This window comes from Molothrus aeneus, chromosome 1 (genome assembly GCF_037042795.1).
Source record: "Molothrus aeneus isolate 106 chromosome 1, BPBGC_Maene_1.0, whole genome shotgun sequence".
Classification (NCBI taxonomy): domain Eukaryota; kingdom Metazoa; phylum Chordata; class Aves; order Passeriformes; family Icteridae; genus Molothrus; species Molothrus aeneus.
This window is the reverse complement of record NC_089646.1, coordinates 152730194-152755020: the sequence shown is the minus strand read 5'-3', so window position 1 is coordinate 152755020 and position 24827 is coordinate 152730194. Positions and strand designations below refer to the sequence as shown.

Below are 24827 nucleotides of genomic sequence, written 5' to 3'. Positions count from 1 at the left end.
GAATGCTGAGGAAGCTGCTGATGTCTTGGGGAGGTCACTGTGGAACAGCTTGGAAAGATCCCCCTGCCTGGGAGCTGTTACAGGTGAATGAGAGAGACCTCTCGGTGTTGTGTCTTGAATGGGATCACAAGATCAGGTAAACGAGAGGCTGTTCAGGCTGAACCTGTTCCATTTTTATGATCCACTTAGATTCCTTAAATTTTAATTCCAACACACTCTTACATGTAAAGCGTATTCCTTGACATCATTCAGAAATCCAATAACAAACAACAAACGAGGTCCGATCCCTTTGTTCCCAGGCTGCTCTGTAGCATCATTTCCCTCAATTCCTCATTCAGACCATCAGGTTTCACAATGATTTATATCCTGTAAATCACAATATTGTGTTCCTGTGAGCAAAACCCAGTAATTGCTACCTGATGGTCAGCGTGCTCCCCTTTCCCTCTCTGTCATGATGTGGGTGTGCCTTTATGGAATTCCACCGTTCCACATCCTTCTCTTGAGGCCCTGTCCTTCTGACCTTGAGGGCAGTTTTTGAGTGTGAGTTATTGGTGTGGGAGGGTTGGTGGAATTTGGGAGGGTTGGCTATGAAGGTGAGTGTCTGGGAGGGCTGAATAAACAACCAGAACTTTGGTTGCCATCGGCAAGGTCACCCTGTGGCACGGGTGTGCTGTGGTTTGTGGGTGTGCTGTGATGAGGAGCCCCATTCCCTGCCAGCCCTCTCAGGCTGCTCTGGGATTTGCAGCTGTGCTGGAGGTGCTGCCCCTTCCCTCACATTCCATTGCTTCCCACCTTGATCCCACCTGGCTGAGCCTGACACTAGGCCTGTCCCCTCCTGTGGACTGCACTCTGTGGGTGCCTTGGTGCCCCTCTTGCCTTTTAGGTTTTGGTATCCAGGGCCTTTGCGGTCTTTGCTGGGGTTGAGTGCCAAAGGTGCAGCCACTTGTGATGGTCGGAAAGAGGATTTGGAAGTTGCTCAGGGTTGTTGGAGGAGACCATTGCCTGATCCTCGACAACCAGACAAGTCCGGGTTGTGTCAGTGGCCAGAGAAAGGTCTGAAGAACTGGACCCAGAGGCCTGTCCTAAAATCCCGATAGCAGCAAGGCGCAGGAGTTGGATCCTTTTCACCAACATGAGTGGTCCTGGACATCTGCTGGAGCTCAGCAAGGGCATCTGCCAGGGCTGTTTCTTGGCAGGAACAAGGATGTCATCCCAGGTAGGAAGGAAGATGTGGGTATCACTTGGAACAATGGCTTTCTTTTCCAAAAGGTCTTGGTGGTTGTGGGTGAGAAGAAATGGAGCTGGAGGTGTCCCTGAGCCCTTGTGGGAAAAGGGAAAACAAGGTTCCAGGAATGATATGGATAAGTGTTGGGATGAGGCAGCCAGAGGTGTCTGTTGGTGTTTGCTCAGCACTGGTGAGGTCCCATGGGAGGTGTTGTGGGCAGCTCTGGGCTGCCCGGTGAGACGAGCTCAGGGTCACCCAGATCCAAATGGGCCTGAAAGATGATTCCTAGATGAGAAACGGAGAGAGCCAGGGACAGCCAGGGAACAAGGATGGACAGGGGTCTGTCATCAGTGTGTGCAAATCCCTGATGGTGGGAGATGAAGTCAAGGGAGCCTGGCTGTTCACATCAGTGCGCACGTGTGGGGCAAGACAGCGAGGGCACAAGTGAAAAGTGATGGAAGTCCAAAGTAGCCAAGAATCTTTGATTATGAGGATGATCAGAGATTGGAAGAGGTGGTGGAGTCTCAATTCTTGGAGATCCAAATCAGACCCGTCCATGGTTCTGGAATTTTCTCTTGTTGGTCATGCTTGAGCAGGGCAGTTGAAGCACTTGCACTCCAGGGCTCCTGCCCAAGAGTTTGATGTTGTTTCTCTCTTTGCTGGAAGGCTTAGGGAGTCTTGGCCAGGAAGAGTTTGTCAAGGGTGAATGGTCATGGAGAGACTTTTCCATTTTTGTGCCAAGGAGGGAATTGATGTGTCAAAGACTTTCATGCTGCAGTTGCAGGGAGTGTGACATGTTCTGTAAGATGTCCCTTCCAGTGCTTCCTATGCCTATGAGTTATTCCTAACTAATTTGTTATTAGTTGTTTTGAGCTATACGTAAGCAAAAGTGTTGTTACCCACTTCCACATAGTCCCAGTGGCTGGTTCAGCTCTAGAGTGTGGTGGGTGATGATGTAATACCATTGGAATACAAAAAAATAACGAGGCATCCCAGGTTTAAAGCAGGAAAATTTTATTGATGTGAAAGAATGAAGAGGCAGGGAAAGAAGTGGAAATAATCTGTTGTGAGGTGAGAGTACGGTGACCATCAGCCAAGGTGCTTTGCTTGCAGGAGCTGTTGGCAGAGCCCAGAGCTGGTGGTGTCAGGAGTGGTGCTGAGGGCCCTTAGCAGATGTAGCCATAGCCCCTTCTGCCATAGCAGCCCAGGCCTCCCAGGCCGTAGCCAAATCCACGGCCATAGCCAAGGCCAAAGCCACCAAAGCCACCAAATCCGCCAGAGATGGGCTGTCCCTGCACACTGAGCTCAGTGCCCACGGCAGCCGAGGAGGTGGATCCGACGGCGGTGTTCTGGGGGAAGGAGGTCATGATGGGTCCTGGCAGGGTGACCAGCACAGGGGAAGGGTCGATGATGACGCGGGAATCCTGGCATTGCAGGGCACAGGGCTCGTTGCAGCTGTTGGCCAGCGGGGTGGGTCCACAGGGACTGCAGCGGTTGTAGCAGGCCATTTTTGTGGTGTGGAGGGTGCCTGGAAGAGAAAAAGTGTGAGGTAGGGCAGGGGGTGGGCGATGCACCAAGGGGTGATGGAGTGTGGAGGCTGTTGTGGGGCTGTGGGGAGGCGTGAGGGCTGCTGAGGCTGGGGCTGAGTGTGCTGGAAGAGAGGGGCCAGGGGTGCAGGATCAGGAGGGTCAGGGGCATGAGACTCACCTGGTAGTCTGCAGGAGCAGGAGAAGAAGGCGAGAGGCGAAGTGTGTGAGGGAGAGAGGGTCTGGGCCTGCTTTTATGCAGGTCCTGGAGGGGCAGGACAGCTTTGTCCCATGTCCTTGGGGCATTTTTGAGGCAGCATCTCTTGGCTGCCCCAGCCTGGTGAGTCATGCAGTGGGGAATGTTTGCTTTCCTGCAACTCTTCAACTCCATCTCCTCCACTTGGGGTAGTTTCCACTTGACCGTGGTGGCAACTCTTAATGGACAGAATTAGTCACCATTATCTCGGTGACAGCATGTGTCAGGACATGCAGAAGATTCAACCAAAGCTTTGCAGAACTGGGGAATCATCACTGAAATCATTCCATCGCATATTGACCATATGTCCCATGTGCATCCTTGCCTCCTGCCTCAAAGAACTGCCATCTCTCTGAGCTTCTCGTTTTAAGGATATTCCAGTTCCATCATTGTCATGATCTCCCTGCACTGCTCTTGGATGGTCATGTCCAGATCCTTGATCCACTGTCAAGCCCCAAAAATGGTGGGTGAAAGGATGGACACCACCCTCCACCTGCTTCTGTTTCTTTTCCTAATCCTGTCCTGGCTTTTTGCCCCTACCTTGACAGGGAGAGCAGAGGACCTTGCCTACCCTCTTCTAGCAATTATTGGCTTTTGCTGAGAGAAACACAAAATTAAGATTGCAGACTAAAAGTTATGAAACGTGACAGCTTCAATGTAGAATGTGGAAATTGACATCACAGACCAGCTGCGGTAAGAAACTGATCGGACCAGGTTTGTCCCTCAATATTAGATTTCTGAATGAGGTGTAGAAATGCACTTTATAGAACAGTATATGCTGTTGTACAAATTAAAGGAATCCAAATGAACCAGAACACTCGAACAAGTTCAGCCTGAACAGACTCTTGTTTTCCAGTACCTCTCTGTTGATCCCATTCAAGACACAAGACCATGAGATCTCTTTCATCCAAGCACTGAGACCTTGAAAAGTTTTTGCAGAGTGACCTCCCCAGGACATCAGCAGCTCCCTCAGCATTCCTGGGTGACACAACCACTGATGGACATTCAGTGGCAGAGAACAGAGTCCCAGTCTTCACAAGGCACTGAGAAACCACAGCAGAGAAGCGCCATAGAATGACCTCAATGATGACATTGCACCTGTCCTGGACTCTGGTTGTTTATTCATTCCTCCCTGACACACATGGAACAATCAAATCTACCCAAACACCAAGTCATGAAAGCTGCCGACAAGGTCAGGTAGAACCAGACTCAAGAGCATGGCATGGAATTGCAGAATGACATGAATGAAACCACTCCTCACCTCATGACCTCATGCTAGGCTGGGCCAGCCAAGAGCTGCTGCCTGCAAAATGCCCCAAGGCCATGGGACAAGGCTGTCCCGCCCCTCCAGGACCAACATAAAAGCTGGCCCAGAGCCTCACTCCCTCACACACTTCTCCTGACGCCTTCTCCTCCTGCTCCTGCTGACAACCAGGTGAGCTTCAATCCCCTGACCCTCCTGCTCCTGCAACCCCTGGCCCCTTTCTTCCAGCATGCTCAGCCCCAGCTTCAGCAGCGCTCACGCCTCTCCACAGCCCCACAACAGCCTCCACACTCCCTCACCCTCCTGCATCACTGCTCCTCACCATCCCTGCCCTCCCTCACCCCTCTCTCTTCCAGGCACCCTCCACACCACACCCATGGCCTGCAACAGCCTCTGCCGTCCCTGCGGACCCACCCCGCTGGCCAACAGCTGCAACGAGCCCTGTGCCCTGCAATGCCAGGATTCCCGCGTCATCATCGACCCTTCCCCTGTGCTGGTCACCCTGCCAGGACCCATCATGACCTCCTTCCCCCAGAACACTGCCGTCGGATCCACCTCCTCGGCTGCCGTGGGCACTGAGCTCAGTGTGCAGGGACAGCCCATCTCTGGTGGATTTGGTGGCTTTGGCCTTGGCTTTGGCCTTGGCTATGGCCGTGGATTTGGCTACGGCCTGGGAGGCCTGGGCTGCTATGGCAGGAGGGGCTATGGCTACATCTGCTAAGGACCCTCAGCATCACTCCTGACACCATGACCTTCATGCTGTGGCCACAATTCCTGTAAACAAAGCAAATCAGCTGATGGTCACTGTACTCTCACCTCACAACAGATTCTTTCCACTTCTCTCCCCTGACTTTTCAGATTTTTTTCACCAATAAAGTTTTGCTGCATCAAACTGGCAATGTCTCCTAATCTTATTGCATTCTAATGGTCTCACATACTCACCCACCACATTCTAGAGCTCAACAGTCCATTGAGGGTACCTTGAACAGGACAGCAACACTTTCCCAACATGTACAAAACAAATAAACAATGAAGTCTGGCATAGGAAGCACAGGAGGGGACACCGTCCAGAAAATGTCACACACGTTGCAAACTGCTACACCAAAGTCTTTGATACAACAGTTCTCTCCTTGGCACAAAAATGGAAAAGTCACTCCATGACCATTCACCCTTGACAAACTCTTCCTGGCCAAGACTCCCTAAGCCTTCCAGCAAAGAGAGAAACAACATCAAACTCTTGGGCAGGAGCCCTGGAGTGCAAGTGCTTCAACTGCCCTGCTCAAGGAAGACCAACAGGAGAACATTCCAGAAGCATGAAGGGGTCTGATTTGGATCTCCAAGTATTGAGACTCCACCACCTCTTCCAATCTCTGATCATCCTCATAATCAAAGATTCTTGGCTACTTTGGACTTCCATCACTTTTCACTTGTGCCCTCGCTGTCTTGTCCCACACGTGCGCACTGATGTGAACAGCCAGGCTCCCTTGACTTCATCTCCCACCATCAGGGATTTGCACACACTGATGACAGACCCCTGTCCATCCTTGTTCCCTGGCTGTCCCTGGCTCTCTCCGTTTCTCATCTAGGAATCATCTTTCAGGCCCATTTGGATCTGGGTGACCCTGAGCTCGTCTCACCGGGCAGCCCAGAGCTGCCCACAACACCTCCCATGGGACCTCACCAGTGCTGAGCAAACACCAACAGACACCTCTGGCTGCCTCATCCCAACACTTTTCCATATCATTCCTGGAACCTTGTTTTCCCTTTTCCCACAAGGGCTCAGGGACACCTCCAGCTCCATTTCTTCTCACCCACAACCACCAAGACCTTTTGGAAAAGAAAGCCATTGTTCCAAGTGATACCCACATCTTCCTTCCTACCTGGGATGACATCCTTGTTCCTGCCAAGAAACAGCCGTGGCAGATGCCCTTGCTGAGCTCCAGCAGATGTCCAGGACCACTCATGTTGGTGAAAAGGATCCAACTCCTGCGCCTTGCTGCTATCGGGATTTTAGGACAGGCCTCTGGGTCCAGTTCTTCAGACCTTTCTCTGGCCACTGACACAACCCGGACTTGTCTGGTTGTCGAGGATCAGGCAATGGTCTCCTCCAACAACCCTGAGCAACTTCCAAATCCTCTTTCCGACCATCACAAGTGGCTGCACCTTTGGCACTCAACCCCAGCAAAGACCGCAAAGGCCCTGGATACCAAAACCTAAAAGGCAAGAGGGGCACCAAGGCACCCACAGAGTGCAGTCCACAGGAGGGGACAGGCCTAGTGTCAGGCTCAGCCAGGTGGGATCAAGGTGGGAAGCAATGGAATGTGAGGGAAGGGGCAGCACCTCCAGCACAGCTGCAAATCCCAGAGCAGCCTGAGAGGGCTGGCAGGGAATGGGGCTCCTCATCACAGCACACCCACAAACCACAGCACACCCGTGCCACAGGGTGACCTTGCCGATGGCAACCAAAGTTCTGGTTGTTTATTCAGCCCTCCCAGACACTCACCTTCAGAGCCAACCCTCCCAAATTCCACCAACCCTCCCACACCAATAACTCACACTCAAAAGCTGCCCTCAAGGTCAGAAGGACAGGGCCTCAAGAGAAGGATGTGGAACGGTGGAATTCCATAAAGGCACACCCACATCATGACAGAGAGGGAAAGGGGAGCACGCTGACCATCAGGTAGCAATTACTGGGTTTTGCTCACAGGAACACAATATTGTGATTTACAGGATATAAATCATTGTGAAACCTGATGGTCTGAATGTGGAATAAGGGAGTTGACACCACAGAGCAGCCTGGGAACAAAGGGATCGGACCTCGTTTGTTGTTTGTTATTGGATTTCTGAATGAAGTCAAGGAATACGCTTTACATGTAAGAGTGTGTTGTAATAAAAATTTGAGGAATCCAAGTGGATCATAAAAACGGAACGGGTTCAGCCTGAACGGCCTGGCGTTTACCAGATCTTGTGATCCCATTCAAGACACAAGGCCACGAGCTCTCTGTCATCCATCAGAAACGGCACTCAGGCACTGGGACCTTTCCAATCTGTTCCACAGTGACATTCCCAGGACATCAGCAGCTTCCTCAGCATTCCTGGGTGCCGCACAATGCCTGATGGACATCCAGCAGCACAGAGTCCCAGTCTTCACAAGGCAACTGCAAACCACAACACCCAAGGGCCACAAAGTGACATCATTGATGACATTGCAGATCTGCAGGGTGTCTTGTTGTTTATTCATTCCTCCCTGACACACATCTGACAGTGAAATCCTGCCAAATTCCAACCCATGAAAATTGCCGTGAAAATCAGATGGACACAGAGTCAAGAGCAGGACATGGAATTGCAGAACATCACAAAGGAAAATACTCCCCAACTCATGACCTCATGCCTGGCAAGCCAGGCAAGAGCTGCTGCCTCAAAAATGCCCCAAGGCCATGGGACAAGGCTGTCCCGCCCCTCCAGGATCAGCATAAAAGCCAGCCCAGAGCCTCTCTCCCTCACACACTTCTCCTCAAGCCTTCTCCTGCTCCTGCTGACAACCAGGTGAGTCTCAAGCCCCTGACCCTCCTGCTCCTCCATCCCTGATCCCTCTCTTCCAGCACGCTCAGCCCCAGCCTCAGCAGCGCCCACGCCTCCCCACAGCCCCACAACAGCCTCCTCACTCCCTCACCCTCCTGCATCACTGCTCCTCGCACCCCCACACCCCTGCCCAGCCTCATCCCCTCTCTTCCAGGGAACCTCCACACCCCACCCATGGCCTGCTACAACCGCTGCAGTCCCTGCGGACCCACCCCGCTGGCCAACAGCTGCAACGAGCCCTGTGCCCTGCAATGCCAGGATTCCCGCGTCATCATCGACCCTTCCCCTGTGCTGGTCACCCTGCCAGGACCCATCATGACCTCCTTCCCCCAGAGCACCGCCGTCGGATCCACCTCCTCGGCTGCCGTGGGCACTGAGCTCAGTGTACAGGGACAGCCCATCTCTGGCGGATTTGGTGGCTTTGGCTTTGGCCTTGGCTATGGCCGTGGATTTGGCTATGGGCTGGGAGGCCTGGGCTGCTATGGCAGAAGGGGCTATGGCAACATCTGCTAAGGGCTCTCAGCACCACCCCTGACACTAACCACCCACTCCCTGGAACACATCTCAAGCATAGAGGATTCCACTCTGCACCGTGGCTCTCAAGTGGCCTCTGTAATTCCAGTTCCTTTCATGCTTAAGGCGTCATCTGCTCTCAGAGCACCAAGCAAGGCAGCAGCAAAGGGTCCAGCCCGGGATGCCTGCAAACATCGCCCATCTGCCTCTTCCTCTCCTGTTCCCTGCTCTGCATCGCCCCTTTAGCTCTGTCCAGTTCCCTCTGCTCCAATCCCCTTCTCCCAGGCCAGAGACCTTTTAGCACCTCCATTGGGCTGCTCCCAGTGCAGGGCAGGAAGGCCTTGATGCTCTAGCCAAACCTCCAAGCAGAGCTGCTCTGCTGATTGTCACCCTGGTCACAACCCAGACCAGCTCCCTTCTAGTGGCTGCTTCTGAGTTTTTACTCTTCATCCTCAATAAAGTTTTCTTGTATCACAACCTCACATCGCTCTTTCTTTCTTCTCTCAAAACTCCTCCAGTCTCACTCAGTGCTAAGGCAACTTTGTGCAGGCAGTTGGCATGGATGAAAAAGTGCACCAAGGCCTGTCTTAGGAAATATTGCTCCAGTTCCACTACCCCCAGCACACTTTGGTCTTCCATTGCACCACACAAACCCCTCTCTTGCTTGAGATCAGGCCTGGACACTCAATTGCAGGTCTTTGCCTGCCTCTGACACAAATCCCTTGTGGTCTCTGTGTTCACTTTTGGTTTCAGCACCTCATGATCTCCGAGGTTCATCTACAGGTCTGCTTCAGCAGGTCCTTTTCTTCCTTCTCATGGATACCCATACCTGGCAAGTCATGAGCTGAGGATCCCTTGCCTTTCCCCACATCCACAGTGTCATGTCCTTCTCTTAGGTTTGTGTCCATCCCACCCTGGCAGCAGCTTTTAAGTGTGAGTTTTAGAAAACATATTCTGGTATTTATGGCTTCTGTCAGGGTGGGCTCAAGATGTGACCAAATTTTTGGAGAAGTGGGGTGTAAGTTGGTCACCCCGTGGTACTTCTGTGCTGTGGCTTGTGGATGTTTGGGGAGGAGTTGCCCCCACTCTCTGGCAGCCCTATCAGGCTGATCTGCATTTTGCAGCTGTGCCAAGTAGGAGGTGTTGTACCTTCAGTCACATACCGTCCCTCCATGCTTTTCTCCCACCTAGCAATTGCTGACATTGAACCATCTTTTTCCTGTTGGTTGTGCTTTGTGTGTGTCTTGGTGCCCCTCTTGCTTTTACAGCTTTGATATCCAGGGTCTTTTGGGTCATTCCTTGGGCTAAGGACTGAGGTCACTGTCGGAATTCAGGACATCCCTCTGGCTGTCCTGGATGGCCAAAGCCCCTGCCAGGAGGCTCAGGGATCCTGGCACAGAGCCGGAGACACCAGTGAGTTTGACTATGACCCATGGAAAAAGTTACCAACCTTATGTGAAGATCTGCAAGCCATGAAAGTCTAAGTAGAATAATTATTAGTTTGTCACAAGGTGAAAAGTAGATGTTTTGGAGTTTTAAAATAAGGGTTTGGGGGAAAGATGGAGGAATCTGGGTGTGTCCAGCCTTTCTCCTTCTTGGCCTCCATCTTCTGCTGTGATGTTGGCACTTTTAGATTAGTTTAGAGTAGAAGCTCACTGTCTAACATACACGATAAGTATTGGAAAGTTATGGTAAATATTGTACATGTAGTTTTTAGTATAAAAAAGATAACACTGCCCAGGTGGTGGCCAGTGCCTCTGTCTTTCCTGATAAGCAGACCTTGGCAGGCCAAGAGAAAGAATTTTATAGATAAGAAACAATAACCAACTTTGAGAACATGAACTGAAGAGTCCTGACTCCTTCTTCAAATGCTGGGCTGGGAAAAGAGACTTTCTAACACATCTCGGGGTCACTCTGACCAGCAAAAGCCCCGAGAGGTCACTTCTCTGGGCAATGTCTGGTTGTCAGAAAGAGGATTGGACATTGCCCTGGGTTGTTGGAGGAGAGCATTGCATAATCCTTGACAATACCCCAGGCACGTCCAGGTTGTGTCAGTGCCCAGAGTGGTGGCCTGAGAAGGCTCTGAAGGGCTGGGTCCGGAGGCTTGTGGTCAGCGTCCCAAATCCAGATGGCAGCAAATCCACAGTGCTCTAGCCCAGGGGTTGGATCTTTTTGGCCAACACTGGAAACCTGAGTGGTCCTGGACATCTGCTGGAGCTCAGCAAGGGGATCTGCCAAGGGCTGTTTTTTGGTAGGAGTCATCCCACGTAGGAAGTAAAGTCTTTTAGTTACTTAGAACAATGATTTTCTTCTCTTGTGGTTGTGGTTGAGAAGAAATGGACCAGGAGGTGTCCCTGGGTGGGAAAAGGGACCCCAAGGTTCAAGGGAAGAAGTGGGAAAGTGTTGTGATGAGATGGGGAAGTGACTCTTGCTGGCTCCTGAAAGCTGGTGACATCCCATGTGAGGTGTTATGAGCAGTCCTGGGCTCCCCAGTGTGAAAATGAAATACATTTAATTAATATAAACCATTTCAGGGTCAGCAATGTTCTAAAGGAGCTGGGGGAGCTTTCCTAGAGGAGAGGCTGAGAGAGCTGAGACTCCCAGGGGACAAGGATGGACAGGGGTGTGTCATCAGTGTGTGCAAATCCCTGATGGAGGGGGAGGAAGGCAAGGGAGCCTGGCTGTTCTCAGCAGTGCACACGTGCAAGGCAAGACAGCAAGAGCACAAGTGAAAAGAGATGGAATTCCATGGGCAAAGAAGACAAGAATCTTTCATTATGAGGATGATCAGAGATTGGAAGAGGTGGTGGAGTCACACTTTGGGAGATCCAAATCTGACCTGTCCATGCTTCTGGAATGTTCTCCTGTTGATCTTGCTTGAGCAGGGCAGTTGAAGCATTTGCACTCGAGGGGTTCCTGCCCAAGAGGTTGATGTTGTTTCTCTCTGTAATGGAAAGTCTGATTGGGGAGTCCTGGTCAGGAAGAGTTTGTCAAGTGTGTGCTGGCATGGAGAGACTTTTCCATTTTTGTGCCAAGGAGAGAACTTGTGTGCCCAAGACTTTGGTGTAGAAGCTTGCAGGGTGTGTGACATGTACAGCAACATGTCCCTTCCTGTGCTTCCTATGCCTATTAGTTATTCCTATAGTTATTCCTAACTAATTTGTTATTAGTTGTTTTGAGCTATATGCAAGCAAAAGTGTTGTTGTCCTGTTCCACACACACCCAGTGGCTTGTTCAGCTCTAGAATGTGGTGGGTGAGGATGTGAGACCAGTGGAATACAAAAAATAAGGAGGCATCCCAGGTTTAAAGCAGGAAAACTTTATTGACGTGAAAGAATGAAGAGGCAGAAGAAAATAGTGGAAATAATCTGTTGTAAGGTGAGAGCACGGTGACTATCAGCCAAGGTGCTTTTCTTGCAGTAGCTGTTGGCAGAGCGCAGAGCTGGTGATGTCAGGGGTGGTGCTGAGGGCCCTTAGCAGATGTAGCCGCCCCTTCTGCCATAGCAGCCCAGGCCTCCCAGCCCATAGCCAAATCCACGGCCATAGCCAAGGCCAAAGCCACCAAATCCGCCAGAGATGGGCTGTCCCTGCACACTGAGCTCAGTGCCCACAGCAGCCGAGGAGGTGGATCCGACGGCGGTGTTCTGGGGGAAGGAGGTCATGATGGGTCCTGGCAGGGTGACCAGCACAGGGGAAGGGTTGATGATGACGCGGGAATCCTGGCATTGCAGGGCACAGGGCTCGTTGCAGCTGTTGGCCAGCGGGGTGGGTCCGCAGGGACTGCAGCGGTTGTAGCAGGCCATGGGTGTGGTGTGGAGGGTGCCTGGAAGAGAAAAAGTGTAGGTAGGGCAGGGGTTTGGGGGATGCACGAGGGGTGAGGGAGTGTGGAGGCTGTTGTGGGGCTCTGGGGATGTGTGAGGGCTGCTGAGGCTGGGGCCAAGTGCTGAGAGAGAAGGACGAGGGTAGCAGCGGTGAGAGAGTCAGGGGAGTGAGGCTCACCTGGTTGTCAGCAGGAGAAGGCTTGAGGAGAAGTGTGTGAGGGAGAGAGGCTCTGGGCCGGCTTTTATGCTGATCCTGGAGGGGCGGGACAGCCTTGTCCCATGGCCTTGGGGCATTTTGAGGCAGCAGCTCTTGGCTGGCCCAGCCTGGTGAGTCATGAGGTGGGGAGTGTTTTCCTTTATGCAATTCTGCAATTCCATGTCCTGTTCTTGACTCTGTGTCCATCTGACCTTGGCGGCAGCTTTAGGGTGAGAATTGGTGTTTGGGTTGTTGGTTGATTTAATTGTTCCATGTGTGTCAGGGAGGGCTGAATAAACAACCAGAGCCCAGCAGAAATGCGGTGTCATCAGTGCGGTCATTTTGTGGTACTCATGTGCTGTGGTTTGTGGGTGCCTTGTGAAGACTGGGACTCTGTTCAGTGCCACTGGATGTCCATCAGTCATTGTGCTGCACCCAGGAATGCTGAGGGAGCTGCTGCGGAGCTTCTGGGGAGGTCACTCTGAAATAACTTGGCAGGATTCCTGTGCCTTTGAGGACTTCCTAATGAATGAAAGGGAGCTCCTGGCCTTGTTTCTTGAATGGAATCAAGGGAGAGGATCTGGCAAAGCAGAGGCTGTTCAGGCTGAACTTGTCCCATTTGGATTTCTGCAATCTGCACAACAGCATACACTGTCATTTAAAGCATATCCCTTGACCTCATTCATGAATCCAATAAACAAACAACAAGCCCGTGTTTGCCTAGGCGGGTCTGTGATGTGAATTCTCTTATTCCGCATTAAAGCCGCAAGGTTTCATAATTTAAAACCTACAAGTCTTAATATTTTGTTCCTGTTAGTAACAGCTAATTGTTACTAATGGATGATCAGTGAGCTCCTCCTCCCTCCTATGTCATGGTGCTGGCATTCCTTTGTAGAATTCTGCGATTCCATTTTCGCGAGGTCTGGTCCATCTGACTTTGACGGCAATATTTAAATGCAAGTATTAGAGGTTAAATGCTGGTGTTGATGGCCTTCTCAGGGCAAGGTGAAGACGTGACCAAAGCCACCTCATCAGTGAGGTCGCCCCAGGGCTCTCATGTTCTGTGGTTTGGGGCTGCATTGTGAAGATGAGCCCCAAACCATCACAGCTCTGTCAGGCTGGTCTGGGCTTTGCAGGAGTGCTGCCTGTGAGAGTTTGCTCCTTTCATCCCATTGTTTCCATCCCCACCATGTTGCCATCTCTCCAGGTGTTTTTGTATACCAGACCATCCCAGCTGTGGATGGGGAAGCAATCCTGATGTTTAGGGAGGATCCCATGCTGCCCCAAGTCTTCTTTTTGTCCATCCATAGTGCTTGTATCATCTGGGCTCAGAAGGTCACACTGCGGGGTCACAGTGCTGGGCTCTGCCTGACACATGGAAAAGGAAAATGGTGATGGATAAGGAGAACAAGATATGAGGAGAACAGTTCCTCAACCATTGATTAATCAACCCTTTGGCCAAGCAGCATTTGCAGAAAAACTCCAGCAGTTCCCAATACAGGGTTAGTAAAAGAAATAAAAGCAAATTGAGGGCAGTGTGCATCCTTCCATCCACCACTGGTTGGACTCCGCAGTGGAACATGGACATGGACACGGTTGTCCAAGAGCAACTCAGGGAGACCGAGACAATGATGGAACTGGAGCACCCTTAAAATTAGGTGAAACAAGGGACCTGGAATTTCAGGCAGGAGACAAAATGCAAATGGGAGATGTTGTCAATACACCATGGCATGACCTAGTTAAATTCCCAGTTCTCCAAAGCTTTTGTTGAGTCCTCTGCATGTCCTGACACTTGCTATTGTGACCGTGTTCACAGGGGGTCTTGGATGAGGGAAGAGACGAGAATGTTGACTCCATTATCAGAAGGCTTGATTTATTATTTTATTATATATATATATATATATATATATATATATTACATTATCACTATACTAAAAAGAAAAAGAAGGACAGGTTTTCTCAGAAGCTAGCTAAGCTAAGAATAGAATAGCAAAGAATGGTAACAAAGGCAGCTCTCTCGGACTCTGTCCGAGATAGCTCTGTCCTTGATTGGCCATTAATTATAAACATCCAAGATGGGCCAATCACAGGTGGACCTGTTGCATTCCACAGCAGCAGATAACCATTGATTACATTCTGTCTCTGAGGCCTCTTAGCTTCTCAGAAGGAAAAATCCTAAAGAAAGGATTTTTAGTGAAAAGATGTCTGCGACATGCTATCAACAACAAGATATTGGTTGTTAATTCTCTTAAGTAAGAGGCCATGGCAAGGCCTCAAGGGAAAGAGCACGGAATTGCAGAGTTGCAAAAAAGAAAACACTCCCCAACTCATGACTCACCAGGCTGGCCAGCCTGCTGCCTGCAAAATGCCCCAAGGCCATGGGACAAGGCTGGCCCGCCCCTCCAGGATCAGCATAAAAGCCAGCCCAGAGCCTCTCTCCCTCACACACTTCTCCTCAAGCCTTCTCCTGTGTAGACAACCAGGTGAGTCTCAAACCCTGACCCTCTTGCTCCTGCACCCCTGATCCATCTCTTCCAGCACGCTCAGCCCCAGCCTCAGCAGCCCTCACGCCTCCCCACAGCCCCACAACAGCCTCCACACTCCCTCACCCTCCTGCATCACTGCCCCTCACACCTTCACACCCCTTACTTGCCTCACCCTCTCTCTTCCAGGCACCCTCCACACCACAGCCATGGCCTGCTACAACCGCTGCAGTCCCTGCGGACCCACCCCGCTGGCCAACAGCTGCAACGAGCCCTGTGCCCTGCAATGCCAGGATTCCCGCGTCATCATCGACCCTTCCCCTGTGCTGGTCACCCTGCCAGGACCCATCATGACCTCCTTCCCCCAGAACACCGCCGTCGGATCCACCTCCTCGGCTGCCGTGGGCACTGAGCTCAGTGTGCAGGGACAGCCCATCTCTGGTGGATTTGGTGGCTTTGGCTATGGGCTGGGCTATGGCCGTGGATTTGGCTATGGGCTGGGAGGCCTGGGCTGCTATGGCAGGAGGGGCGGCTACATCTGCTAAGGGCCCTCAGGTCCACCCCTGACTCCCTCCACCAGCCCTGGAATATATCTCAGGCACTGACTCCTCCTCTCTGGGCTATGGGCCCTCGTCTCAAAGGGGCTCAGCACTTCCAGCTCCTGCTCTCAGGGCACCAAGCAAGGCAGCAGCTGAGTGGCCAGACCCAGCTGCCTGTAAACGTGACCCATCTGCCTCCTCCTCCTCTTCTCTCCCTGCTCCCTGCTCTCTGCTCTCTGCTCTCCTCTTTGGTTCTGTCCAGTCCCCCCTTTAGGCAAACCCCTTCTCCCAAGCCAGAGACCATTGGGCCCCTCTGGTGGGCTGATCCCACTGTGGGGCAGGAAGTCCTCGATGCTCTGGCCAAATGTGCTGCGAGCAAAGGATCTTGGCTGTTGGTTACCCTGATTGCACCTCAGCCCAAATCTCTTCCACTGGCTGCTCCTGCTTTTTCGCTATTTTGTCTCAATAAAATTTTTCTTGCATCACAATTTCAGATGTCTGTTTTCTCTATGGATTCATAATAAACTGGATGTGAAACCTATTTCCCTTGTGCCGCACCACAGGAGAGCAGGAATCTGGAGTCCAAGTGTCTTCTGGAGAAGTTTAGCTTGGCTATTAAGGAATCTTCCTTCATGGAGAGGGTTGTCATCGCTGTCACAGACTGCCCAGTGTAACTGTGGTGTCATCATCCCTGCAGGGATTTAATATCCCTGGAGATGTGTCACTTGGGGACACGGGTTCATGGTGGCTTTGGGAGTGCAGAGGGAATGATTAGTCTTTGTATTTAAAATTTAGCTCTTATGCAACAAAAATGTTTTTAAGGTGGAATCATTTAGTAGTGGATTTTGTAGCCCTGCTTTAAAGGTTGTACTCAATGTCAAGAGGCTTTTCCATCAGAACTGACTCCACGTGTGTGGGTGGCAGCTGTGCAAGGGAGCAGAGGCCAAAGGGGAGAGGCAGCACAGGAGGGGTGAGCCAGGCCTTTGAGGACTTGAGTTGTGGCAAGTGCTGAGGGGTGAGGCCAGTTCTCTTGGAGGATTTCCCTTGAGGAAATGGTGCTTGGCTGAGCTCTGTGTCTGCCCTGTGTCAGTGACTCAGCCTGGGCATGAGGAGAGAGCTGTGGCTGCTGTTGGACCTTTTGCAAAATCTTTGAGGCTCCTTCCCCATCCATGCTCCCAGAGCAAATCCAGGTTGCCTGAGAGGGCAGTGAGTGGCCTGAGAGTGGCTGTAGGGCCAGAGGCTGGAGATCAGTGGCCGAAAAATCAAATTGAAGCAAGTCTCAAGGGAAGTGGATCAAGAGTTGCATCCATGAGGCCGACCCTGTTCAACATCCTTGAAAATGGCGTGGGCAGTGGGACTGTTGTCCCCTCAGCAAGCTGGCAGGTGGTGGAGTGGCTGACGCACCACTTGGTTGTGCCACTGGTCAGAGGGAGCTGGAGACTGAGGGTTAAAGGCATCTCCTGAGGTTCAGGAGAGGAAAATGTGAAGTTCTGCATCTGGGCAGGAATGGAAATGGGCCCCAGGTCATGCTGAGGGCTGACAGGCTGGGTAGGAGCTTTGCAGAGCAGGACCCTGTGGTGCTGGTGGAGAATAAAGGAACTACAAAATCTCAATTCTTTCCTTCCTGGAGAAGGCATCACCAGCATCCAAGATAGATTTCAGGCAATTCTTGCCCTGAAGTTGGGAGAGGTGGCCTTTCCTCTCTTTAGAGCACTGGAGGGGTCCTGTGTGGGGTGGTGTGGGCAGTTCTGGACTGTCCAGGGAAAGAAGCAAAAGGGCTTAGTGAAAAAAAGACCAGATCAGGGCGACCAAGACACTGAAAGGGCAGGAGAATAATTCCTAGAGAGCAGAGAGAGCTGGGACTCCCAGAAGAGAAGGCAGATCCCTGATGGCAGGGAATGAAGTTGAGGAAGCCTGGCTGTTTTCAACAGTGTGCACAGGAGAAAGAAAGGGTGGAAGGGAAGAAGAGAAAACAGATGGAATTCCCTGGCAAAAGAAGGCAAGAATTTTTGAGTGTGAGAGTGGAAAAGCTGATGGAGTCTCTGCTGGCAGAACCAAAACTGAGCTGGCCATGGTCCTGGAAAGGCTGTCCTTGCTGACTTTCCTTTCCTTGAGGAGAGGGAAATGAGGCACCTGTATTCCAGAGTTCATGCCCAAGTGGAGGATGTTGTTCCTCCTGTTTGCTGGGTGAGTTCAAGAGTACTGATCGGGAAGAGAGTATTTCACGTGTGTGCTGGCACAGTGTGACTGTAGCAGAGCCATGAGCAGGAGAGCATGGATGTGTCAAAACCTTTGGGGCAGGGAGTCCTAGGTTTGTGTCACGTTCTGGAAGGTGTGTCCTTGTCCCCTCCTTCTAGTGCCTGTCTTGGTTATTGCTGGTGGTGACATCTTACCTAGGAGAGGTGTTCTGCTTGGTTTCTATCCACACCAAAGATCTATCTGGCATTTTATGGGTGGGGATATGAAGCCATTGGAATTCAAAAAGATGAGGAGCCATCTCAGACTTTGATGCAGGAAAAGTTTATTGAGGGAAAAAAACAAAGAGAGGAGAAAGAACAAGACGGAATCCAGTGTGAGACACAAGTAGGGCGACAACCAGCAGAGGTGATTTTCTTGCAGATGTTGTCAGAGCCCTAAGCACAATGTTGATGTCAGAAGAGGTGCTGAGGGCCCTTAGCAGTTGTAGCCATAGCCCCTTCTGCCATAGCAGCCCAGGCCGTAGCCATAGCCCTGCCCATAGCCGAATCCACAGCCATAGCCAAACCCACGGCCATAGCCAAGGCCGTAGCCAAAGCCACCAAATCCGCCAGAGATGGGCTGTCCCTGCACACTGAGCTCAGTGCCCACGGCAGCCGAGGAGGTGGATCCGACGGCGGTGTTCTGGGGGAAGGAGGTCATGATGGGTCCTGGCAGGGTGACCAGCACAGGGGAAGGGTCGATGATGACGTGGGAATCCTGGCATTGCAGGGCACAGGGCTCGTTGCAGCTGTTGGCCAGCGGGGTGGGTCCGCAGGGACTGCAGCGGTTGTAGCAGGCCATGGGTGTGGTGTGGAGGGTGCCTGGAAGAGAGAGGGTGAGGCAGGGTAGAGGCGTGGGGGTGCAAGGAACAAAGTGTCAGCAGGGTGAGGGAGTGTGGAGGCTGTTGTGGGGCTGTGTGGAGCCATGAGGGCTGCTGAGACTGGGGCTGAGCGTGCTGGAAGAGAGGGGCCAGGGGTGCAGAAGCAGGAGGGTCAGGGGATTGAGACTCACCTGGTTGTCAGCAGGAGCAGGAGGTGTGAGAAGAAGTGTGTGAGGGAGAGGCACTGGGCTGGCTTTTATGCTGGTCCTGGAGGGGCGGGCCAGCCTTGTCCCATGGCCTTGGGGCATTTTGCAGGCAGTAGCTCTTGGCTGGCCCTGCCTGGTGAGTCATGAGCTGGGGAGTGTTTTCCTTCATGCCATTCTGCAATTCCATGTCCTGCCCTTGATGCTGTGTCCATTTGACCTTGGCAGCAGCGTTAATAAATAATAAATAATTGGTATTTGGGCAGATTTGATTCCATGCATGTCTGGGAGGTGTGAATGAACAACCCAAGCCCTGAAGATCTGCAATGTCACCAGTGATGTCATTTTGTGGCACTCGTGTTCTGTGGTTTGCGGGTGCCTTGTGAAGACTGGGACTCTGTTCCATGACACTGCATGTCCATCAGTCATTGTGCTGCACCCAGGAATGCTGAGGGAGCTGCTGATGTCCTGGGGCGGTCACTCTGGAATAGTTTGGCAAGAACCCAATGCCTGCAAGCCTTTCATGATAGATGAAAGAGAACTCACGGCCTTTTGTCTTGAATGGGATCAAGAGAGAGGACATTTAAAATGAGAGGCTGTTCAGGCTGAACATATTCCAATATTATGATCCATTTGGATTTCTCCAATTCACATGAAAATGTATGCCGCCATTTAAACTGTCTTCCTTGACCTTGTTAAGAAATCCATTAAGGAAACAACAAACTGGGCTTGATCCCTTTTTTCCCAGGCTCTCTGTGACATCAATTAGCTTATTCCGCATTCAAGCCACAAGTTTCATAACTCATGGCCTGTAATTGTTCACATTGTGTTCCTGTAAGCAAATAATTACTAATGGAGCATCAGTGAGCTCCTCTGTCCTTCCCTGACAAGGTGGGTGTGCGTCTTTGTGGAATTGTGCAATTCCATATCCAGCTCCTGAGGCCCTGTCCATCTGTGGCAGTAACTTTTAATTGCGACTATGAAGAGGTCAATTTTTTCTGTTGGTGGTTCATGTCAGGGAGGGCTGAAGACGTGACCCAAGTTTGGAGAGGTGGCGTGTCATCCCTGTGGTCACCCCAGTGCCCTCGTGTGCTGTGGTTTGTGGGTGCCTTCTGAAAAATTTCCCCCAATTTCTCACATTTCTGATAGGCAGGTCTGGGCTGTGCAGCTGCGGCAAGGACGAGGTGTTGCACCTTCCATTGCCTTCCCTCCCTCCATGCATTGATCCCAGTTGGCAAATGCTGACCTCAGACCTCACCATTCAATTTGAACATGCTCAGTGGGTGCTTGGGTGATAGTCCAGCCTCAGAGGTTTTGATGTTTTCGGTCATTCCTAGAGCGGAGTGCCAAAGGCTGAGGCCACTTGTGATTGTCTGAATGCGGATTTGGAGGTTGACCAGGGTTGTTGGCGACAAGAATTGCATGATCCTCAACAACCCAGGTGAGTCCAGGTTGTGTCTGTGCCCAGGGCAGTGGACTCAGAAGAGTCTTAAGGGCTGGGGCCAGTGGCTTGTGGTCAGTGTCCCAAAGTCCAGATGGCAGCAAGTCCCCAGTGCTGAGCCCCGGGCCAACACTGAAAACTTTCGGGGTTCTGGACATCTGCTGGACCTCAGCAAGGGCAGCTGCCAAGTGCTTTTTCATGGGAGGAGTCATACCAGGTAGGAAGAAATATCTGTGTGTCACTTGGAACAATTGTTTTCATCTCTGAAAATGCCTTTCAGAGTGATTGTGGGTTAGAAGGAATGGGGCAAGTGGTGTCCCTGTATCGTTGTGGGAAAGGCACCTCCAGTCTCCAGATCAGGACTGGGGAGAATTGTTGTGATGGTGCAGGGAGATGATGTGATGAGGAGACTCTTGGTGTCTTCTGAGCACTGGTGTGGTCCCATGTGAGGTGTGGTGCGCAATTCTAGTCTCCCCAGTGTGAAAATGAAGTCAACTTAGTGAGTTAGTGAATAGTGACCAGTTCAGAACCAGCAAGATTCCTAAAAGGGTTGCTGAATAATTTCTGGATGGGAAATTGGGAGATCTGGGAGTCCCAGAGGACGAGGGTGGACAGGGGGGTGTTCTGGGTGTGTGCAAATCCCTGATGACAGAGGATGAAGGTGAGGGAGCCTGACTGTTCTCAGTAGTGCCCAAGTGCAGGACAAGAGGGCAAAGGCAAAGGGAAAACAGATGGAATGCAATTGCTAAAGAAGACAAGAATTTCTCATTTTGAGGGTGGTGACAGAGTGGAAAAGGTGTTGGACGGTTGGTCCAGGGAGATCCAATACTGAACTGTCCATGGTGCTGGGAATCCTGCCCATGTTGGTCTTGTTGGAGCATGGAAGTTGAAGCTCTTGCACTCCAGATTTCCTGCCCAAATGGAGGATTTTGGGATCGTTTTACTGGAAGGGTTCAAGAGTCCTGGTGGGGAAAAGAGTTTCCCAGGGTGTGCCAGTACAGAGTGACGTGTCCAGGGCTGTCCCCAGGAGAGCATGGATGTGTCCAAGGGTTTGGTCTCTCAGATGATGGGTTTGTTCATGATATTGAAGGTGTTCCCTCCTGTGCTTCCTATGCCAGACATTTTTAATAGTTGTATTTACATATTTATGAGGGAAGGAGTTGTTGCACCTACGCCAAATGCCTGTTGAGGCATGGAATGTGCTTGGTAAGGATGTGAGACCCCTGGAATTCCAGAAGAACAGGAGGCATAACAGGCTTTGATGCAGGAAAACTTTATTGAGGCACAAGAATGAAGAGACAGGAGAAAGAGAAGATGGAATCTGGTGCGAGGTGCATGTAGGACAACGATCAGCCAAGGTGGTTGGCTTGTAGGATCTGTTGGCAGAGGTCTGAGCTGGTGGTGTCAGGGGTGGTGCTGAGGGCCCTTAGCAGTTGTAGCCATAGCCCCTCCTGCCGTAGCAGCCCAGGCCGTAGCCATAGCCCTGCCCGTAGCCGAATCCACAGCCATAGCCAAACCCACGGCCATAGCCAAGGCCGTAGCCAAAGCCACCAAAGCCACCAAATCCGCCAGAGATGGGCTGTCCCTGCACACTGAGCTCAGTGCCCACGGCAGCCGAGGAGGTGGATCCGACGGCAGTGTTCTGGGGGAAGGAGGTCATGATGGGTCCTGGCAGGGTGACCAGCACAGGGGAAGGGTTGATGATGACGTGGGAATCCTGGCATTGCAGGGCACAGGGCTCGTTGCAGCTGTTGGCCAGCGGGGTGGGTCCGCAGGGACTGCAGCGGTTGTAGCAGGCCATGGCTGTGGTGTGGAGGGTGCCTGGAAGAGAGAGGGGGGTGAGGCAGGGTAGGGGTTTGAAGGTGTGAGGGGCAGGGATGCAGGAGGGTGAGGAAGTGAGGAGGCTGTTGTGGGGCTGTGGGGAGCCATGAGTGCTGCTGAAGCGGCAGCTGAGTGAGCTGGAAGAGAGGGGCCAGGAGTGCAGGGCCAGGAGGGTCAGGGGAGTGTAGCTCACCTGGTTGTCTGCAGGAGCAGGAGGTGTGAGAAGAAGTGTGTGAGGGAGAGGCACTGGCCCGGCTTTTATGCTGGTCCTGGAGGGGCGGGACAGCCTTGTCCCATGGCCTTGGGGCATTTTGGTGGCAGCAGCTCTTGGCTGGCCCTGCCTGGTGAGTCATGAGCTGGGGAGTGTTTTCCTTCATGCCATTCTGCAATTCCATGTCCTGCCCTTGATGCTGTGTCCATTTGACCTTGGCAGCAGCGTTAATAAATAATAAATAATTGGTATTTGGGCAGATTTGATTCCATGCATGTCTGGGAGGTGTGAATGAACAACCCAAGCCCTGAAGATCTGCAATGTCACCAGTGATGTCATTTTGTGGCACTCGTGTTCTGTGGTTTGCGGGTGCCTTGTGAAGACTGGGACTCTGTTCCATGACACTGCATGTCCATCAGTCATTGTGCTGCACCCAGGAATGCTGAGGGAGCTGCTGATGTCCTGGGGCGGTCACTCTGGAATAGCTTGGCAAGAACCCAATGCCTGCAAGCCTTTCATGATAGATGAAAGAGAACTCACGGCTTTTTGTCTTGAATGGGATCAAGAGAGAGGACATTTAAAATGAGAGGCTGTTCAGGCTGAACATATTCCAATATTATGATCCATTTGGATTTCTCCAATTCACATGTCAATGTCCCCTGCCATTTAAACTGTCTTCCTTGACCTTGTTAAGAAATCCATTAAGGAAACAACAAACTGGGCTTGATCCCTTTTTTCTCAGGCTCTCTGTGACATCAATTAGCTTATTCCGCATTCAAGCCACAAGTTTCATAACTCATGGCCTGTAATTGTTCACATTGTGTTCCTGTAAGCAAATAATTACTAATGGAGCATCAGTGAGCTCCTCTGTCCTTCCCTGACAAGGTGGGTGTGCGTCTTTGTGGAATTGTGCAATTCCATATCCAGCTCCTGAGGCCCTGTCCACCTGTGGCAGAAACTTTTAATTGCGACTATGAAGAGGTCAATTTTTTCTGTTGGTGGTTCATGTCAGGGAGGGCTGAAGACGTGACCCAAGCTTTGGAGAGGTGGGGTGTCATCACTGTGGTAACCCCACGGCCCTCGTGTGCTGTGGTTTGTGGGTGCCTTCTGAAAAATTTCCCCCAATTTCTCACATTTCTGATAGGCAGGTCTGGGCTGTGCAGCTGCGGCAAGGACGAGGTGTTGCACCTTCCATTGCCTTCCCTCCCTCCATGCATTGATCCCAGTTGGCAAATGCTGACCTCAGACCTCACCATTCAATTTGAACATGCTCAGTGGGTGCTTGGGTGATAGTCCAGCCTCAGAGGTTTGGATATTTTTGGTCATTCCTAGAGCGGAGTGCCAAAGGCTGAGGCCACTTGTGATTGTCTGAATGCGGATTTGGAGGTTGACCAGGGTTGTTGGCGACAAGAATTGCATGATCCTCAACAACCCAGGTGAGTCCAGGTTGTGTCTGTGCCCAGGGCAGTGGACTCAGAAGAGTCTTAAGGGCTGGGGCCAGTGGCTTGTGGTCAGTGTCCCAAAGTCCAGATGGCAGCAAGTCCCCAGTGCTGAGCCCCGGGCCAACACTGAAAACTTTCTGGGTTCTGGACATCTGCTGGACTTCAGCAAGGGCAGCTGCCAAGTGCTTTTTCATGGGAGGAGTCATACCAGGTAGGAAGAAATATCTGTGTGAGTCACTTGGAACAATTGTTTTCATCTCTGAAAATGCCTTTCAGAGTGATTGTGGGTTAGAAGGAATGGGGCAGGAGGTGTTCCTGTATCGTTGTGGGAAAAGGCACCTCCAGTTTCCAGATCAGGACTGGGGAGAATTGTTGTGATGGTGCAGGGAGATGAGGTGATGAGCAGACTCTTGGTGTCTTCTGAGCACTGGTGAGGTCCCATGTGAGGTGTGGTGCGCAATTCTAGTCTCCCTAGTGTGAAAATGAAGTCAACTTAGTGAGTTAGTGAATAGTGACCAGTTCAGAACCAGCAGGATTCCAAAATGGTGGATCATTCCTGGATGGGAAACTGGGAGATCTGGGAGTCCCAGAGGACGAGGGTGGACAGGGGGGTGTTCTGGGTGTGTGCAAATCCCTGATGGCAGAGGATGAAGGTGAGGGAGCCTGACTGTTCTCAGTAGTGCCCAAGTGCAGGACAAGAGGGCAAAGGCAAAGGGAAAACAGATGGAATGCAAATGCTAAAGAAGACAAGAATTTCTCATTTTGAGGGTGGTGACGGAGCGGAAAAGGTGTTGGACGGTTGGTCCAGGGAGATCCAATACTGAACTGTCCATGGTGCTAGGAATCCTGCCCATGTTGGTCTTGTTGGAGCATGGAAGTTGAAGCTCTTGCACTCCAGATTTCCTGCCCAAATGGAGGATTTTGGGATCGTTTTACTGGAAGGGTTCAAGAGTCCTGGTGGGGAAAAGAGTTTCTCAAGGGTGTGCCGGTACAGAGGGAGTTGTCCCGGGCTGTACCCAGGAGAGCATGGATGCGTCCAAGGGTTTGGTCTCTCAGATGATGGGTTTGTTCATGATATTGAAGGTGTTCCTTCCTGTGCTTCCTATGCCACTCATTTTTATTAGATGTATTTACATATTTTTGAGGGAAGGAGTGGTTGCACATAGCCCAAATGCCTGTTGAGGCATGGAATGTGCTTGGTAAGGATGTGAGACCACTGGAATTCCAGAAGAACAGGAGGCGTACC

General features: G+C 51.6%; 4 protein-coding genes and 2 pseudogenes across 5 annotated transcripts in view; 3 read left to right on the top strand and 3 right to left on the bottom strand.

The window, feature by feature from the left end:
• The window catches only part of LOC136556181 (feather beta keratin-like), a 51026-nt gene extending 35615 nt beyond the window's left edge, over positions 1-15411 (top strand). For both annotated transcript variants that reach the window (XM_066549235.1, XM_066549243.1), the window contains exon 5: positions 15056-15411. In XM_066549235.1, coding sequence (XP_066405332.1) covers positions 15056-15411 — 356 coding nt within the window. The remainder of the gene's footprint in view (positions 1-15055) is intronic.
• LOC136556109 (feather beta keratin-like) lies at positions 2392-2985 on the bottom strand. The gene is made up of 2 exons (XM_066549166.1): positions 2933-2985; positions 2392-2753 (listed from the first exon to the last, which is right to left on the bottom strand). The coding sequence occupies exon 2, from the start codon at positions 2731-2733 to the stop codon at positions 2392-2394; it is 342 nt and encodes a 113-aa protein (XP_066405263.1). The 5' UTR covers positions 2734-2753; positions 2933-2985.
• LOC136556098 (feather beta keratin-like) lies at positions 4318-4992 on the top strand (annotated as a pseudogene).
• On the top strand, positions 7696-8366 carry LOC136556091 (feather beta keratin-like; annotated as a pseudogene).
• Positions 15412-18078: 2667 nt separating the features above from the next.
• On the bottom strand, positions 18079-18444 carry LOC136556082 (feather beta keratin-like). The gene has a single exon (XM_066549140.1). It carries the CDS (start codon positions 18442-18444, stop codon positions 18079-18081), a length of 366 nt encoding a protein of 121 aa, XP_066405237.1.
• Positions 18445-21533: 3089 nt separating this feature from the next.
• LOC136556071 (feather beta keratin-like) lies at positions 21534-21908 on the bottom strand. The gene has a single exon (XM_066549129.1). The coding sequence runs from the start codon at positions 21906-21908 to the stop codon at positions 21534-21536; it is 375 nt and encodes a 124-aa protein (XP_066405226.1).
• Positions 21909-24827: the final 2919 nt, after the last annotated feature.